The sequence below is a fragment of the Martes martes genome (assembly GCF_963455335.1).
Source record: "Martes martes genome assembly, chromosome: X".
Classification (NCBI taxonomy): domain Eukaryota; kingdom Metazoa; phylum Chordata; class Mammalia; order Carnivora; family Mustelidae; genus Martes; species Martes martes.
In genome coordinates this window covers 10811267-10829795 of record NC_137897.1, presented here as the reverse complement: position 1 = coordinate 10829795, position 18529 = coordinate 10811267, and the positions used below count along the sequence as shown (strand labels likewise).

General features: G+C 45.8%; 1 protein-coding gene across 1 annotated transcript in view; it reads left to right on the top strand.

Annotated features, from left to right (window-relative positions):
* Window positions 1-17098, top strand: part of ACE2 (angiotensin converting enzyme 2) — a 41263-nt gene extending 24165 nt beyond the window's left edge. Inside the window, exons 12-20 of the mRNA XM_080795666.1 lie at window positions 2218-2362; window positions 4155-4253; window positions 4960-5082; window positions 5926-6098; window positions 7370-7428; window positions 10636-10736; window positions 12024-12140; window positions 13950-14144; window positions 16174-17098. Of these exons, the coding sequence (XP_080651792.1) occupies window positions 2218-2362; window positions 4155-4253; window positions 4960-5082; window positions 5926-6098; window positions 7370-7428; window positions 10636-10736; window positions 12024-12140; window positions 13950-14144; window positions 16174-16282 (1121 nt within the window). The 3' untranslated portion in view covers window positions 16283-17098. The remainder of the gene's footprint in view (window positions 1-2217; window positions 2363-4154; window positions 4254-4959; window positions 5083-5925; window positions 6099-7369; window positions 7429-10635; window positions 10737-12023; window positions 12141-13949; window positions 14145-16173) is intronic.
* The last annotated feature ends 1431 nt before the right edge of the window (window positions 17099-18529 follow it).

Sequence of the window (18529 nt, the reverse complement as noted above, 5' to 3'; positions counted from 1 at the left end):
GTAACTGGGAATTGCCACTGGTAAAAAACATTTTTTAAAGAATATATCACAACAGGGGGCACCTGGGTGGCTCAGTTAGTTAAGTGTCTGCCTTCAGCTTGGGTCGCGATCCCAGGGTCCGGGATCAAGCCCTACATCGGGCTCTCTGCTCAGCAGGGAGCCTGTCTCCATGCTTGTGCTCGCTCTTCTTTCTTTCTTTCTTTTTTTCTTTCTTTCTTTCTCAAATAAATCAAATCTTTAATAAAAAAAAAAAAGAAAAAGGCATAAGAGAGCTGACTGAATGAATGGTCTTAGAACTCTAAGAAACATCTAATGGGGAAAAAAAAGATGCTAAAACAGGCCCACAGAACTGAAATGGCTTATCCATGGTCACGCAGCTAATTAGTATTAGAGTTCTGACTAGATCCCCCTGGTTTCTAGGTAAAAACTTCCCAAAATGTGAGAGATGAAACATTCTAAAAACCATTTTGCTGAGGCAGCAAACTGAAGACAGGAGAGGAAAAGTAACTAGCCCGAGGTCACAAAGCAGCATAGTGGAACCCGAACCAGAGCCCTAATCTAAAGCTTTTCGCATATTATACAAAGCAAAGTGTGACTTGAAATTTGAGAGTTCTTAAAGAATGGGTGCTGGAATATCAAGATTGGACGGGACTGAAACGTTTTCTTCAGCCAGCTGACGCGTGAATTCGCCCCTGTGACGTCCCCTCAGATCCATGCTATCCTTTGACATCTTTTCCAAGGCAGCCTGTTTCTCTTTGGACGGCTGGGACTTGATGACACATGACGAATATTCGTGAGATCCAGATTCTTCAGCGAAGATGCCATGACTTCCGATTTTTCCTTGTAAAAGGAGGATACTTAGAGCCAAATATGTTCTCTTCTGTATATTTCCCTCCCCTCATTTAGTTGTTTGGTTCAAAACATCAGTTCCACTGGCTGGAACATTTGGTCAGTGAGGTCAAGGTCATGAGTTCCATCCTTGTGGGGGCAATTCACTGTGCCTTGATTTCTGGCTCCAGACTTTGGTGATCTCATGAAGGCCTGGGAGTAGGTCAGTGTAAAGCCATCATCATGTCTGAAAAAGTTGCTGTAAGCATAGACCCAGTGGGTAATAGACGAGAAACAGCATCCTCCCATGAAGGGAGCAACAAATGAAAGGGAGTTCACGGCAACCACACCTGTTGCCCAATTTTAAAATATAATTCTTAAGTCAATTAACAGACAATTATTTGTTTTTATCATTTTTAAAATATGTCCTGACAGCAGGCAAAGAGGATTGAATCACTAGAATAGTACTAAACATGGTTAAACCACTGGTTTGAAAAAACTTGCTTCCTTACTTGGCTCTGCCCCGATTTGTGAATGAGGTTGAGCGAATCCCTTCATTCCTTCTCTTCCTCCCTCCTTCCCTTTACCTTGCCTCATTTCTTCTTCCAAAAATATTTACTGAGCATATAATACGTGCAAGGCATTTTTCTCAACACTGGTGTTACAGTGATGTGCCAAGTAGATAGTATCCCCCCTGCTTACAGTTCATGGAGCTTCATTTGTATACTAAGGGTGAGCTCTACTGCTTTTTTTTTTTTTTTACATCACTAAATAAGGGATAGATGAGATCACATAATGTGTTAAAGCATTTTAAACTGAAGTGAAGTAGATGCCAGTACATTTAAGGTGTACTGTACTTCTGATTATCCAGTGGATAGTTTCTTCTGGGGAGGCTCTTTTTTTGTTTGGGTTTTTCCTTCCTGGTTTACTAGGTTTTGGTCACATCTGTTTACTATTTGTTTTTTAACAAAGACTCAGAGAGGGTATCATGTAGGAGCTACCAGGCTAGGTATACAGTCTCGAATGAGACACTAACAGTCACTGCCTTCATGGAGTTCACAAGAATAAATAGTATGACAGCAGACGAACTAGCCCTAATTAGCTCTGAAAAGAGGTATTTAAGGAGGGCAATTGACACTAATGAAAAAATGAGGATTAGCAGTTATTTGCAGATTCCTTTTACCTGTTCTTTCCAAGTCTTTACCCTCCTCCAAGTCCCCTAGCTGAGAAAGTGAGTAGATACATATTATCATGTCCATTGTCACTATTTCTTGTGTAATCTCACTGTAGGCATATCTTGAGAAATGATATCTTGAGATTGGGAAATCAACGCAAAACACCCACTGTCATCCTCATGTTAATATTTATCCTTTTCCATTTTACTTTCAGAAACAGACATAAACTTCCTACTCAAACAAGCACTTACAATTGTTGGAACTCTACCGTTTACTTACATGTTAGAAAAGTGGAGATGGATGGTCTTTAAGGGTGAAATTCCCAAAGAGCAGTGGATGCAGAAATGGTGGGAGATGAAGTAAGTCAATGAATATGCAATCAGCAAAATGTTTTGTCTCATGAGTTTGCCACTTATCTAAAGGCATTTTCCTGGCCTGAAGGCACGCATGCGTGCGCACACACACACACACACACACGCACGCACATGCACGCACGCACGTGCTCGAACACACGCGCATGCACACCCTGCCTCCTTTTTATTTTTTAAGTCTCCATTTGGATGCTTTCTCCTCAGATAACATTTCCTTGGCTCTCCCTCCCCCCAAGCAGGATCTGATGACACAACTTCTCATGGTCTATCTTCTTAAGTGCTGGGTCACCCATAAAACTGTAGTATCTTAGGCAAAGCACTGGAGATCCAATGCTGGCCATTTCAGATGTTTTCCTTGACTTCAAAGAACTTTCAGTCTGTGGAGGGATGTGGAAGATGAAACCATGGCAACGTGTTCTGTTGTGATGGGGGTGTATGGGGATCCACAAGCATCCAACGCAAGATCCAAAGCCATATCTGGTGGGTCACATGTGGAGAGGCCTCCAGATTGAGCTCTGAGAAAGAGGTGACAGGTAACCAGGTGTTTGTAGAGGGAAACAGAGAGAATTCCAGGCTAGTGAGGGGCTGGCACTTTTGGGCAACAGACCGTGATCCCTTTCAATAGTTTCAGCACTACGTTCTTCATGCCTGGGACACATAGGTATGAAATAAATGGGTTTGGGATGAAAGAATTACAAAAAAAGACAGGAAGGAAGGAAGAAAGGAAAGGAGGGAGGGAGGGAAGGAGAAGGAAGAGTCTTCTCCCCTCCCTCCGTTAGACTCTTGTCAATTTTGCTTGTTTTTCTTATTTTTCCCTTTTGTGGTGAAGATCTACCTATATAACATTTAGCCCCATGTCCATGAATTTAAGTCAGTGCCACTGTTCTGCCAAGATTCTCTGTTGACATAAATTCTACTTGGGAGGAAGGAGCAGCAAAAATAACCATTTCTGGCATTTGAGTATTACTGAATTTCTCTCTAATGACCCCACAGTCAGAAAGGACAAATGTTTTAAGTTTAAATAATGCCAAATACTTGGTTTCCCTAGTTTTTTTTCTGGTCGAATTCGTTTTTGATCCCTTTAAAGGTTTATTTTGAAAGGTAAATGGTACCAGACCCTTAAAATAATTCGCTATGCATCAATCAGTCCATTAGTTCACTAAACATACATGGAGTCTTTGCTTAGCATCAGGCATCACGATTGACACTGGAACCGTAAAGGCAACTGAGACAGCCCCGCCCTCTAGGAGTTCCAATCTCCAGGGCCAAGAAGAAGCTGTGTATGAATAATTGTAAAACAGGGAGAGAAATGCCAAAGGAGCATGGCTAGAGAAGGCTAAGGGAGCTGAAGGGGTTCATTGTGCTGGCAGGTGCGTGGGGTCAGGAGCAGACCTCACAGCGGAGGGGGCACTCCAGCTAGCTTTGAAGAACAAGATGTCAATGTTACAAAATTCTGTCTGCCAGGAACATGTGAAATGTGGCACCGAAGAGGGATTATTCAGATTTTCACTGTACATTTTTGGCCATGCGATGCACTTTATTAAATTAGTGTTTTGAAGATACGGCTGTTTTCCAGTGATATATTCTGGATGAATTAAAAAAGGAAGAGATAACCATATAAGGGCTCTATTCTGTAATTTTTTACACTGTTTCTATTTCACGTGACAACTAATTCCATTATAAATGCCACAGGCTGACAAAAACCACACTAACTTCATCTCACCTTACCTTCCCCTGATAAGGGCCCCATGGCTAACATATCTGCTTTTTTCCCCCGAAGGCGAGATATAGTCGGGGTGGTGGAACCCTTGCCCCATGATGAGACATACTGTGATCCTGCCGCTCTGTTCCACGTTGCTAACGATTACTCATTCATCAGGTAACTGACAGGTTTCTTCTCACTGTTTAACTTCCAGGGTTGTGGACAGCTGTGCTAATGGCAAAGAAATAGGGGTCTATGAAGTAAGGACTGAAATTCCTCTTTCTACCCTCCTTCCCCCAGAACCTCAAAACAGATCATCAGTTTTAACTCAGTTTAACTCAACACGATTTATTGGGTCCAGCAAAACTTACGTGAGATCTTTTCTCCACCATGAAGGAATTTTTAGCATCCCTAGGGGAAATAAAATGATCTTTGTTTGTCTTCCTGTTACTGGCAGTGTTCAGAGTGATGGTAATACAGTATTTTTAATTGGAAGTCCAAAAACCTATGTTCTTCACCCGTTAGCCCCACATTTTGAACTTGCTGAACCTCAGTTTCTTTAGTTGGAAGATGGGAATAACATCGTGGGCCTGCCATAAGGATCACTCGGCATTATTTATATGATGGGCCATAAATACGTAAAACACAATACAAATGGGAACTAACATTTAACAAAGTGATACCACCTTTTTAATCAGCTGATACATAAATACAAGTAGGCTATGATGTGTCTGCAGGATTCATTTTTGGGTCTTTCTGGAGAAAGAGGTTGGACTAATATCTCTTTGGGACTAGAGCCTCAGAATTTAAACTTATGCCCCAGTCTATGAGTCTAGCACAGTAACTAAACACGGCACTGCTCTCTTGTTCGTCTGCTTTACAGATATTACACAAGGACCATTTACCAATTCCAGTTTCAAGAAGCCCTTTGTCAAATAGCTAAACATGAAGGTCCCCTATACAAATGTGACATCTCCAATTCCCGTGAAGCTGGGCAGAAGCTGCTGTAAGAAATACTTCAAGGGGCACCTGGGTGGCACAGTGGTCAAGCGTCCAACTCTTAGTTTTGTCTCGGGTTGTGATCTTGTGGTGGTGGGGTCACGACCCGCATCGGGCTCCATGTTCAGCAGAGAATCTGCTTGAAGATTCTCTTTCCCTCTGCCTCTCCTCCCACTCGTTCTCTCTCTCTCAGTTAAATAGGTGAATCTTTAAAAAACAAAAAAAGAAAAAAAAAAAAGAAACATTTCAAAATACTGAACCTCTCCTGCTACCCAATATTACCAATATTTCCATGCCTAGATTTGAATTTGATTTCCTTATTCTGAAACAAAAAATTTTGGGGCACCTGGGTAGCTCAGTGGGTTAAAGCCTCTGCCTTCGGCTCAGGTCATGATCTCAGGGTCCTGGGATCGAGCCCCGCATCGGGCTCTCTGCTCAGCGGGAAGCCTGCTTCCTCCTCTCTCTCTGCCTGCCTCTCTGCCTACTTGTGATCTCTGTCTGTTAAATAAATAAATAAAATCTTTAAAAAAATAAAAGAAAAAAATTTTGAACTCAGAATGTCCTCATCCACAAATTAAATGTTTATTTTATGGTCACACAGGAACCTAGACCATGTGATGGCTGGACAGTCTATCTCCTCTCCATGTCATAACTACAGGGCTCCCTCTCTAGTCATTAGAAGGAAAGAGATTGAAGGATGAATACATCCATTAACCCGCCTGATTTTCTTATCAGCCAGGAGCAAGCTTAGCTAAGCCAAAAAGGAGAAACCATAGATCATAGTGGAAATATGTGTACATCTGGAATTCCTCAAAAGGCCCTAAACCCACCCTCCCCTTTTTGCATGTAGCGAAATGCTGAGCCTTGGAAGATCAAAACCCTGGACCTTCGCATTGGAACGTGTTGTAGGAGCAAAGACTATGGATGTAAGACCACTGCTCAACTACTTCGAGCCCTTGTTTACCTGGCTGAAAGAGCAAAACAAGAATTCTTTTGTGGGTTGGAACACTGACTGGAGTCCATGTGAGTACACTGAGTTGACACATTTCAAATGACTCCCTTTCTGCTTCCCCTAGTCCCCTCTGGCCCATCTCATGGGGCTATGACACACCCGAGTATGTTTTCCCTCCATGTAGACCCTGCTTCTGACTGTGCTATGGTGGCAGCTGCCATTTTATTGGGGGAGGAAGCACATTTGTTGAGCACCTACTATGTATCAGGCATGATGAAAACTACACACACACACACACACACACATTTTCTCTCTCTCTTTCAAGTCTGCTTTATCAGCCCCATATTTAAAATAAAAGAGTATAAAACTCCCCAACCCACTGCATTCGAATCCCGCTCTTCAAAGACAAATGCTTTTAAATCAGTTTTAATGCTATTACCTCTTCTTTCTGGCAGTCACTTTCATATTTCTGAACATTATGTTTATATAATTTCTTTATTGGTCAGTTTTAGGCATGCACTCCTGCCTCCTCTTCCACTTTCCTTTCTCATCTCAATAAAGTTTTAATATTTTTATAAGAAATTATCAGAATTTGTTTCATAATGCCTATAGAGCCAAGTAATATACTGTTTTAAAGCCTTTCCTATGTGGCTCTTTGTTTGTCCTGGAGTTTCTACTGCCTTGTTTTTTTAATGTCTAATTTGCTATCCATGTTGCATTTATCTTTTCCAGGTATTCCAACATATCTGTTCTTTTCAGTCTCATTTTTTCCTGAAGACTTCCCTCTTAGAGTCCTGCGTTCCTCTGTCTCAGTCTGACCACAGTTTTCATCCTGAGCCATCCATCCTTTTGCTGGTTTCCTGGGTTGAATCCGTTGCTTCCTGGATTCCAGACTTTCTTTCTTGGATCACCTCACCTCTTGTTTTGCTGCAGCAGAGCCTCCAAGTGACTTTCTAAACAAGAGCATGTGGGGTAGGAGGGTCAATGGTGTCCCACAGTGGCTTTAACCATATCTTGATTTTCATTCCCATTGTTTTCAGTCTGATATCTTCTTCCCACGCCCTGTTGTACTTGAATCCCAAGCTGCTCCAGGACTCTCTGGGACTTTTGGGGTCTGTACTACCTCTGCATTCACTTTAGGCTGTGGCTTCCTGGCCCTTGAGAGAGCACTTACCACCACCACCACCCCCGCCACCATTACTTCTCATTTTCCAAAAGTATTTATACCTGTTAAAAAATTCCTTTACTATCACTTTGGTGGGATCTTGAAAGGGGAAGGAAGTAAAGGCCCATGTTTGATCTGTCATCTGTGACCAACAGTCTCTGATTTCTCTCTAATCAGATGCTGACCAAAGCATTAAAGTGAGGATAAGCCTAAAATCAGCTCTTGGAGAAAAAGCAGTGAGTATTCTGGACAGTGTATCTTTTTTTTAAAGAAGTTTTTTAATAAGTTTTATTTATTTATTTATTTGAGAGAAAGCACATGCCGAGGGACAGAGGGAGAGGGGGAAGGAGAGAAGCAGACGCTCTGCTGAGCGTGGAGTCTGCCACTGGGACTCGATCTCATGACCCTGAGATCATGACCTGAGCCGGATGCTTAACCTACTGAGCCATCCAGGCGCCCCCATCTTTTACTACTTAATGCACTCCCTTAAGTGGGACAAATAAGCCCATTCCAGTGTGTTCTAAAAGAAGACAGGCCACATGTTTCTCTTAAAAACTACAAGCTCCAGATTCTGCCTCTTGGGATTTTTTTTTTTTTTTAGTAACACATTCCTTATTGGTTCGGTGATGTCTACTTTTTCCTTGTTACTTTTAAGGTGCTATGAAAATCAATGAAAAAACATCCAATCTTAAATATCAAGTGTCCACCCTTTTTTAAAATACATTTTTAAAAATTTTATGTATTGGAGAGAGAGCAAGAGAGCACAAGCCGGGGGAGTTGCAGAGGCGGAGGGAGAAGTGGGCTCCTCGCTGAGGAGGGAGCCCAGATGTGGGGCTCCATCCCAGGACCCCGGGATCATGACCTGAGCTGAAGTCAGAAGCTTAATGGACTGAGGCCCCCAGGCGCCCCAAGTATCCAACCTCATAATTCACTCTTATCACCATTACTTGTACTTGAGGAAGAGGACAAGGTTATATTTTGAGAGACTTTTAACAAGTAGTGTAGATAGTTTTGCTTTGTTTTATTTTAGTCAGTCATCCATATCCTGGAAGCTTGTTAAAAATACAGAATCTTAGGCCCCAGCCCTGGACCTGCTCAGTCCAGATCTGCATGTTCACCAGCCCCCGGCTGGCGTGTACACACCAGACTGGGAAGCTCTGAGTTTTTCAAACCTGGCTGCACCCTGGAGTCGTAGGGGATGTTGAAAAAATATCTCAGCTTGAGTACCACTCCCAGAGAGTCTGACTTAACTGTTCTGAGGTATAACATCGAAAGTTGGGCATCAGGAGTTTTAAAAGCTCCCCGGGCTCAGTTTGTTAGGCGACTGCCTTCGGCTCAGGTCTGGAGTTGCGGGATTGAGTCCCGCATCGGGCTCCCAGCTCCATGGGGCGTCTGCTTCTCTCTCTGACCTTCTCCCCTCTCCTGCTCTCTCTCACTCTCTTGCTCTCAAATAAATTAAAAAAAAAAAAAAACAACTTAAAAAAAAGCTCCCCAGGTGATTCTAATTACAGCCAAAGCTGAGAACTACTGATGACTCTGCATTTGAGGATAACCGAATGTTTCACAGCAAACCAGATTCCTCACACCTGCGTGTGAACTCCTTGCAGCGGCTGTCGCTCTGCTGGACACCTGTCTCGGGCTAGCCAGGCTGAAGAGGTGGTGGCTTTGGGGAGAGGACAGGACAGGACAGCCCCAGGCAGATGAGGGGCACAGGAGGCCGTGCGGTATGAGAGGACAGCCTGGGATCATTGAATAGAGTGGCCCAGGGTGCAATAGAAAATTGTGATTTGCAGCGGATAGAGCCCAAGATTACATTTCGACCCCCTTCCATTTTCTGCCCAGTTAAATATTACCTACAGCTCCACGGTAGTCACAGCATCATTTGCCTAGCTGAGTAAGACAGCTGAGCGTAGATAATGCAGTAGGAGTGAAAAATGAACCTTTAAGAAAGAAATAATAAAAATGAAGGTGCAACCCTTCCCGAACTTGAAGAGTTCCGATTTCCAGTTCTCTACCATCATTGAATGTCTGTGGGATTATTTTTCTTAGCGTCTTTATATTAGCTCTTCCTTGGTCTAACACATTTTAGTTCCTTTTCAGTTATATTGTTTTCTTGACATTTGTCCCCAGGTTCTTTCTCTGCAGTGAGGGATTAGTAAATGGTCTTCAGAGGGGTTGGTGGTGAGCTGCTCTGAGGCCCCTTGGCGGAGCAGGAGGCTGCTTTGCTGGGGCCGACCCATGCTTTAGCATTCCCCCGCCCCTCGGGCATCTGGGGCAGAATATCGGCCCACATCCAGCTGTTGCATGGCCAAGTCCAACCTGATCTTTGGCATCGTTTTGTGAACTTAACCTTTGCCTTTTTTTAAATATGGAAATAATAACCAGAACATTCATAGTACCAATATTAATAACATTATTAGTACTCTTAAAGCAGCTTTTTTGCCAAACCTGAGTGGTATCAAGCTGAGGTTGATGTAACACCGCTGTGAAACCTTGTCATTGTTTTTTCTAAAAGGGAAAGGAGAGAGGCAAAATTGTGCCTTTCATCGATCTCTACTGCCGGCTGGTGGAGGAAAAGAGTGAATGCCTTTTTTCTTTTTTTAGCAAAGGTTCACAAACTATGCAAATATGCCAGCTGTGTGTTTAACACCGATAAACAAGAACAAATTACCTCGTGGACAGTTATTTTTTCCTTCGGAATTCAAGTCTCCTTTTCTTTTACACTTGCGCATATCTGAGAACTTACCATAGACACAGTAAAAGCTCCGCATCTTTGTCTTCAATACGTGGACATTTGTTTTCTTTTTTAAACTTATTTTTTTCTTTCAACTATAACATGCAGTGTTATATTAGCCCCAGGTGTACAATACATGGACATTTTAAGCAAAACCCATGACTCACACGACTCCCATCCATAAACCTGCCCTCAAGATGTTTATTTCATCTCCTCTCAAACTGAAAAGGATCCATGAACATGATCCTTAAAGTGCAGGTGCATTAGCACCACCTGAGGGCTTGTTAGACATGCACGTCCTCGGGTCTCATCCTAGACCTTCCAAATTAGAAACTCAAGAGGGGAGGGCCCACTATTCAGTGGTTTAACCAGCCCTCCAGGTGATGCTGGTGCCCGCACAGGATTCTCTGGAGTATTAGAAAACGTAAAAGTGGGGCACCTGGGTGGCTCAGTGGGTTAAAGCCTCTGCCTTCGGCTCAGGTCATGATCCCAGGGTCCTGGGATCGGGCCCCGGTTCGGGCTCTCTGCTCGGCGGGGAGCCTGCTTCCTCCTCTCTCTGCCTGCCTCTGCCTGCTTGTGATTTCTGTCAAACAAATAAATAAAATCTTAAAAAAAAAAAAGAAAACGTAAAAGTAATGCTTCTGGAATATCAGGTTTTGAATGTATCCCATGATCCCTACTGAGCAGTGTTTTTCTTTTGAATTTGCAGTACGAATGGAATGACAACGAAATGTACTTCTTCCGGTCGTCTATTGCATATGCCATGAGAGAGTATTTTTTAAACTCCAAAAAACAAATGATCCCTTTTGTGTGAGTTACTCCAACCACTACTTCTCTTTCTCTTGGGTCTGAGGAGATATTGTGCTTAAACTCTGATGCAAGTAAAATTAAGAAAAACCCAATGACTTTGGAACTTCTCTGATATCCTGGAATTTGGGCCATTCTCTTTAGGGAGGACTGTCACTTTCTGTTCTCTTTCCCCTTCTCCTCCCCCTCCTCTTTCCTCTTCCCTTTCCCTCCACTAAATGGTTCCTCCACCATCAGCACTGAGAGCAAAAGGCAGACATCTCTGCCTTCATTGAACTTGTGTTCTAATGTATGTTTCATGCGTGCGTTAGTTACAATCAGCAAAATATGTTAAGTGAAATATAGTACAATGAGACGGTGACAAGTTCAAGGGGGAAAAGAGAACCGCAGATGGGGCGGGGCGGGGGGCTTGGGAATGCTGGTGTGTCTAGAGTTCAGCCTTAGCTGCAATGGTCAGAAAAGGCCTCACGAATCCTTGAGCAAACATCTGAAGCAAGGAGAGCACCAGCAAAGTAGTCAACGGGGACGGTAGGTAGCAGGTGGAAAGATCCTAATGAATAAATATCCTCCACCTGTTGAAGGAACAACAAGGAGACCAGAGCGGCTGGAGAAGTGAGCTCACAGAAGACAAGTGGGAGGTGTGATCAGGACGGCAGTGGGCTGTGGGGGTGGGAAGAGGAGAACTTTCACGTGGGCCTTGCAAACTATTCCAAGGACGTTTGCTTTCTTCTGAATGAGAAGGGCTGGGAGCCCCAGGATCTGCCTTACGTTTTGTCAGGATCCCTGTGGTAGCGGGGAGAGGCCAGTCTTGTCACACTGTAGGTAAAGCCCACTCCTTCCCCCCGGCTGTGGGTGTAATGTGAGGGGGTTTGCAGCGTGGAGGAGGGCTGGGGGAGCCGAACTCACCGCCTCTGTTCCCGGTACTGAGCCCTTGCTGCTCGCCATGGTATGTATCACGGTCCTGGGGCACCCGTGGTTCTTCGCCAGTTCTCCGGCGGCTTTCAATTTGAAATTTTTGTATCATTGAAAGAAAATGGGGTTCATCTGGGGGCAGAACAGATGGTACCAATAGTGTGTTATCCTGATGTATGTCCTTAAGTTCATGTGCTTTGGGAAGTGTTAAGAATGTGGGGACAATCACATCCTTCCGTTGTTTGCCCCGTCCCGTGTCTCTCACCTTCACCCTGTGATTCTCCCCCCAACCTTCTTTTCACTGGCAGGGGGAGCCTCCATTCTCTTTGCTGTGTCCTCCATGCCACAAGGAAAGATGTTTCTTTTGCTTCTCTGTAGGGAGGAAGACGTGAGGGTGAGCAATTTGAAACCCAGAATCTCCTTCAACTTCTTTGTCACTTCACCTGGAAATATGTCTGACATCATTCCTAGAGCTGACGTTGAAGAAGCTATCAGGTGATTTTACTTTCAGACAAGCTCTCGGGGGGCGGGGGTACCGAATGCAACCACAACAAGCGCTCGTGGTTTAGTATGCTGTGTGTGCCGGGCACCGTTCTGAGTCCTTTTCAGCCTAAAGACTGGGGTTTTAATTCCAGAAGGATCTTGTAGCAAGGGACTTGTCTTGATTTGGGCTCCTCCGTACCGCAGGCCCTTAAACGGTATTTGTAGTTGATTTGGGAGGCGATCTCAAGAAGCTTTGAGGAAGAAAAGTGCACAGGGGCAGAGGGTGGAAGGAAGATAATAAATGACGTGTAATCGAGCAAGGGACCACGGTGGGCAACTAGAGCTCCACCGTGCCGGGGAATTCTGGGAGACTGAGCAGATCATTCGCCTGAATTGTCCCATCACCGCGGAGGCACTTATCCACCGCCTCCCACCGGTCATTGGTTGAGAACTGCTGGCCGGTGGCGTGACTTCCCCGGCATTTCTGACCTGTAGGCTGACCAGCCCCTCGTGGCCCAAGAACGCTCTCGGGTAAAGGCAGCAGGTACTGGCTGGAGGAAGTCTGGCATGCACACCTGGTGAACGGTAGATGGAGAAGGGACGTGGACACATGTCGCCAGCATTTGCTGTAGGGACTTGGATGAAGGAATCATTTCAGTAACTGGAGTCAGAAGCGGTGTAGGCAAGAATAGGACCCCTTAGGTGTTGCTTGGCCTCCACACTAGGAGAGGGACTCGCTCTGGGCAGCGAGCATCTAGAAGCAATGATTGGCCCAAGGTGCCTCGTCTGTTTCCCCAACCAGCAAGAGTGAAGAAAAGACCGAGGCAGATGTTTTCCCTTGTCACTAAAAGTCTTAAGATACCTGCTGCTATGAGGGAGCCCACTAGGTGGCCCTCGTGAGCTGCTGTTCGTCTCTGGAAGCACATCCAGGACCTGCCGCGCAGAGTGAGCCTGGAAAGTCTGGCTTGGTTGGGGTGTGCAACCCACTTACAACCAGAGACCTCACCGCTGGCCCCCAAAGGGCTTGTTTCTGCCTTGGGGAAAAGCGCCAGCTGAGATCGTCACGAAAGAGCCCAGGCCTGCAGCAGGGGATGGCAAATTGCCTGTTTCCAGAATGACTTGAGACACTTTCAGGATGAGGTTACATGGTGAATTCTGCTCTGACGGATCGCCCTCTCTCCTGACCGGCACTACACCCCAGGGTAGGGCTTTCAACTCAATATTCTCAATGTTCTTAGTTTGGGTTTTCAAAATCACGTCCGTCCTTTTTTGCTCTCTAAAATTTAGCCATTTCCCATCCCAGTGCTGGAGAAATTGGCGAAGGCCCCTCTTCTGTGGTCCTCCCCTGTCTCCAAAGGTCAATACCTTTTATTTGGAAACTACAACCATCAGGACTTGGGTATAGGACCCAGTCGATTTGTAGAACAGATGTACCCAACAGCCCTTTCCTGTCATCTGACATAAAGTCATTGTAGACCTACTCCGACAGAAGGGAGATTCTTGCCAAATACGCTGACTTTGCCTTTACAACACAGCAGTCATGAACCAACAAACTCCAGCCCGTTGCGTGTTTCCACGCTTGCAACCCAATTTTCCAAGGAAGCCGTTGCCAGACGTAATCTAGGCTACAAGATACAAAAGGGGCCGAGTTGTCAAATCTTGAATCTTTCGTGGGACCCGGTTATTGACTTTGATTTCATTGCTATTTGAGGTGCGCAGTCTTAAGCTAAACCTTATCAAATCCCTTCAGGAGCCATGGCATAGGAAGTAAATAATTACGCACAATTCTGTTTTGCCTAAGTGTCTTGCTTTTGGGAATAGGGAGTCCCGGGGCCGTATCAATGACGCTTTCCGCCTGGATGACAACAGCCTGGAGTTTCTGGGGATTCAGACAACACTGCAACCCCCTTACCAGCCACCCGTCACCATATGGCTGATTGTGTTTGGGGTCGTGATGGGAGTGGTGGTGGTTGGCATTTTCCTGCTCATCTTCTCTGGGATCAGAAATCGAAGGAAGTAAGTGCCCTTTCCTAGACTTACCTATCTTAACACAGAAAGGTTTAGGGAAAACTAACTGGAAATTTTGCAGCAAGTGGTAGGTGTATAAGCCAATTACTTTTGGGGACCGTTTTGCACCCAAATATTCTGATGCATTTCCTAGAAATTTCCCAGATTTCGCCAGCACTTTGCATTCCTAGCAGGCGCCGGAGTGCAGTGTTCAGCCTGGGCTTCCGAGCGTGACCGGGTAAACTCCATCCTGGCCACAGTGTCCTCTCCCTACTGCTGAGACGCCCCGCAAACTCGGGGACGGTCAGGGGGCAGGCAGGCTCAGGGAGTTATCATCACTCCTGGTCCTCCTTGGTCTACAAGTGACCCCAGAGACTGACTCAGTGGTGGTTGGCACTGTAAAATCGTTCTAGAATGAGCTCTGCGATTTGCTTCAAACTGCTACTCTTCCGTCATCTTCATTCCCCCTCAGGTGGCCCAGGGTCCCTGTTATCCCCTTAGATCATGGGCCACGACACCCTCTCATTTGTTCTTGAGTGGAAGATCCAAGTTCAGTGAGGATTTAAATCACCAGAGACCTGATTAATAATCCTGCTCTACCACTAGATGGTTTTTCGGACCTTAGAGATCACTGGCTTCCATGGGCCTATGTAATTAAGGTTAATACTATTTTATAGCTCCTAACAAAACTCAGCACACTGCAGGTTGCTTAAACGTGTTCGTGATGGAATTTTGACACGCTCTTGTCTATTTTGCTCAATTCTTCACTATAGAGATTTATAGTTCCCTAAAATAGCTTCAGTTAAGAAGATTGGGCATTTAATAGAATACATTCATATGGTTAGAATTTTAAAACTATGAAAGGATACCCCAAATCTTCCTGCCACCCTTTGCCTCCAAGTTCCCTTCCCAAAGCCAAGGACAATTACCAGTTTCTCAGAGACCCTTCTGTTGTTGGAGGGTCTGCATTTTCACTAAGGCCATCCCCCGGTGATTGGTATGCACATGATGGTTTGCGAAGCATTCTTACTTTGCACATGAGCTACTATTCCAAAGTTAATTCATGAAATGAATTATTTGGGGGAACTTCCTTCATGCCACATGCTGTGTTAATAGAAGGCACACAGCAAAATCGGACCGGCTACCCTGCTCAGTACTTAGATGACATTAATATTTTCGGCAAGCATAGGATGTCAATATGCAATTATCTAATTATCTTCACGTACATATCAAACTGAGATTCAGAGAGACCAAGTCACTCTCTCAAATCGGCATGGCTCATCAGTAACAGACTGGGACCCACAGCCAGTTTGCAGGGCCGGTGCTTGTGCTACAAAGCTGTCCCACTCTAGTCTGGACACTTGGGAAGCTGACCGTGTAGCAGGGAGGCACTTTCAAAGGAGGCACTTGGCTTAATGACCACTTGGTTTCTAAAAGGACTCATCCAGTGTGGTGCCTGGGTGGCTCATTTGTTAAGTGTCTGCCTTCGGCTCAGGTCATGATCTCCAGGTCCTGGGATGGAGCCCCAGGTCCAGATCCCTGCTCAGCAGGGAGTCTGCTTCTCCCTTTGCCTCTGCCTCTCCCCCTGCTTGTGCTCTCTCTGTCCGACTCTATTTCTCTCAAATGAATAAATTTTTAAAAAATCTTTTAAAAAAATGAAAAGAGTCCTCCAAGCTGCTATTGGCGGAGGCAGCCCGCCCGTACGGTGAGGGCTCGGCCAGCACCATCTCCTGGACTTGGGCAGAACCGCCATCATTTTCCAAACAGACATACTGAGGTACAGAGGCACACCCTCTCTGACCCCAGAACCCACACCCTCAGCGGTCTCCCACGCCCTGCCAGCCATTCTGCCAACTAGTCGTAGGGCAAAAGGAGTGAATCCTGCTCTCTCGGGGTTCCCAGTCCACCAGGAGGGGATGGATTCACCAGCGAGCGATTCGGTGCTGAGGGGTCAGAGACACCCAGGCCAGTGGGGTCCAAGGGAGGCCGTGTCCCTCCGGCAGCGCTGCACTAAAGGTGACTTCGCTTTATTCAACAGGAACGATCAAGCCAGAAGTGAAGAAAATCCTTATGCCTCTGTGGACTTGAGTAAAGGAGAAAATAATCCGGGATTCCAAAATGTTGATGATGTTCAGACTTCATTTTAGGAAAATCTGTTTGATTTCCTCTTGAGGTGATTTTCTTGCATGCAACTGTTAATTTTATGGTACAGACAATAGGAGATTATAAAGCTGTCATTAAATATCAAAACTATGGCTCTGTTCAGGAAAAGTTGTCCCAAGAAGACAAGCCTGAGGAGAGGGCATCTTCACTGGCTTTCAGTATTTATTTCTGCCTCACGATTTCCCTTCTGTGTCTCTGGCCTCACCGGCCGTTCGGGGGTAATGGAAGCGGAAATGTCTGTTGCCTGGCCGCAGTGGAAAGCGAAAAGGGGGATATACGGTGCGAGCCAGTGGGGCCTTGTGTGGAATCCGGATGGATCACGTTTAAGGACAGTGTCCATGAAATGGCGGAACTGCAGGGAGCGAGAGTGGCACATGCCGGCCGCTTCGCTCTAAGTCAAGTGTAAAGGATGGCCCGCCCTTTCGCAGTAAGCTAATCTATGGGGATTTGCCCACAGCGGTGACTGGACTGGGTCAGGCCTTCTTCAGGATGACAGGTCGGAAGAAGAGAGAAGCATCCGGAGAGCCGCTCGCAGATGTTGCCTTTTCCCTTCCACCCGTGCCTGATCACCGTCTCCCTGACAACGTGAGACCAGCCCCAGGGGCCTCCCGGAACCACCTTCCACCAGAGCACACCTGACGGAAACTCACTTCTGTTCTGCTCCGCGTAAATGCAGAGCCCTCCACTGCACGTCCTCCTCGGAAGTGGGTTCCCAGTCTCTTAAGTCTTGTACTCACCCACGATGCCCGAGTAGTGCTGAGCGCAAAGCTGACCCCCAATAAACACTACATGCACGCTGCTGCGGTCTCACGTGTACGTCGGGGCTGGGGCATCCGGGCGTTCTGTCTGCTTGTCACTTCCACGGCCAAAGTTGCCGTCTGACTGCCTGGGACCCTTGACCTCTCAAATGTCGTGGGATGTGTCCCAGTTTCTTAAATTGCTTTAGCGTGCAAAGCAGCTGTAAGATCGGTCTAGAGAGGGCTGTGTTAAGATTGTTTACGCCGCCAGGTTAGGAACCAAGTCTGACGCTCCTTTCGTAGATCTCAGAATCCAGCCTGGCTCTGAACACAGCATCACTACATACCTGAGGACTGAATCACAATTGAGGAAAACATCCCAACTTTACCCAGCGACTCACTCTCTGTGGTGACCAGCATAATGTTAGAGTAACTTTGTACTTAATACATTCTGCGGAGACGGGCGACTAGGTGGTTCAGTCAGTTAAACATACGACTCTTCATTTGGGCTCAGGTCATGATCTCAGGGGCGTGGGATCGAGCCCCGCGTCGGGCTCCACACTCAGTGGGGAGTCCGCTTGAGATCCTCTCTCCCTCTCTCTTTGCCCCTCCCCCTTACGTGTGTGCTCTCTCAGATAAATAAATAAATCTTAAAGAAAGGAAATAAATTTTATGGAGGGGTCATGGTGAATCAGCTAAGGGGAGGATGACCTTTTCTTCACTTCCAAGAGCGTGTAGGCAGTCCCCTGGCTTAAAACAGTAATAGTCAATGGTAGATATCGCCCCTACACATGGTTAAATAGCATTTTCTCAAAACCGTGCATGTTTTACATAGTCTGACTATTGTTCCTCTCCTCGGCTCCTCCTAGCATCACTGGGCTGCTTTTCTCATAAACATCTACTGGTACCTTCAAACCTTCCTTGACGTGGTTTCGGGAGCCCGGCTTCTGAGCGCGGCTCCGGCTCTTGCCACAGCAGGCAATTCTGTACCGTTTCAATTTTTGCAATAAGCCTATATGACTTTTGTTACAAAGAGGATGGTTTTTTAAAAAACCAAATACATAAAAATAAGCAGGAGAACAGAAAACAAACTTCACGAGGGCCTGTCGGGGCGGAGGCGTTGCGCTACTTGTTCCTTCTTTTCCCTCGGTAGGAAGGAACCTGTGCCACGCACTGGCCCAAGAAATGCTCACTGAATGTATTCACGGCCTAGTGGTGATTTTTAAAGGTCCGTTTCACTGTAAGTTGAAATTTATGCACCTCTGTAAAAAAAAAAAATAGAAAACTATCAAAAGTCAGTTCTTCTGACAGTACAGGAATCCGCATTTACGTGTTAAGAAACAACCAAGAGAGATCGTTGGCAATAGCTGGGAGGGGAAGGAGCTGGTGAGATGAGATGCAATATGAGGGTCTCTTCAGGGAGGTCGTTCACTTCCATCCGGAGACGAGGGGCGGCACTTAGAGCATGTTTTCAGTGCAGTTGTGCCTCCACGT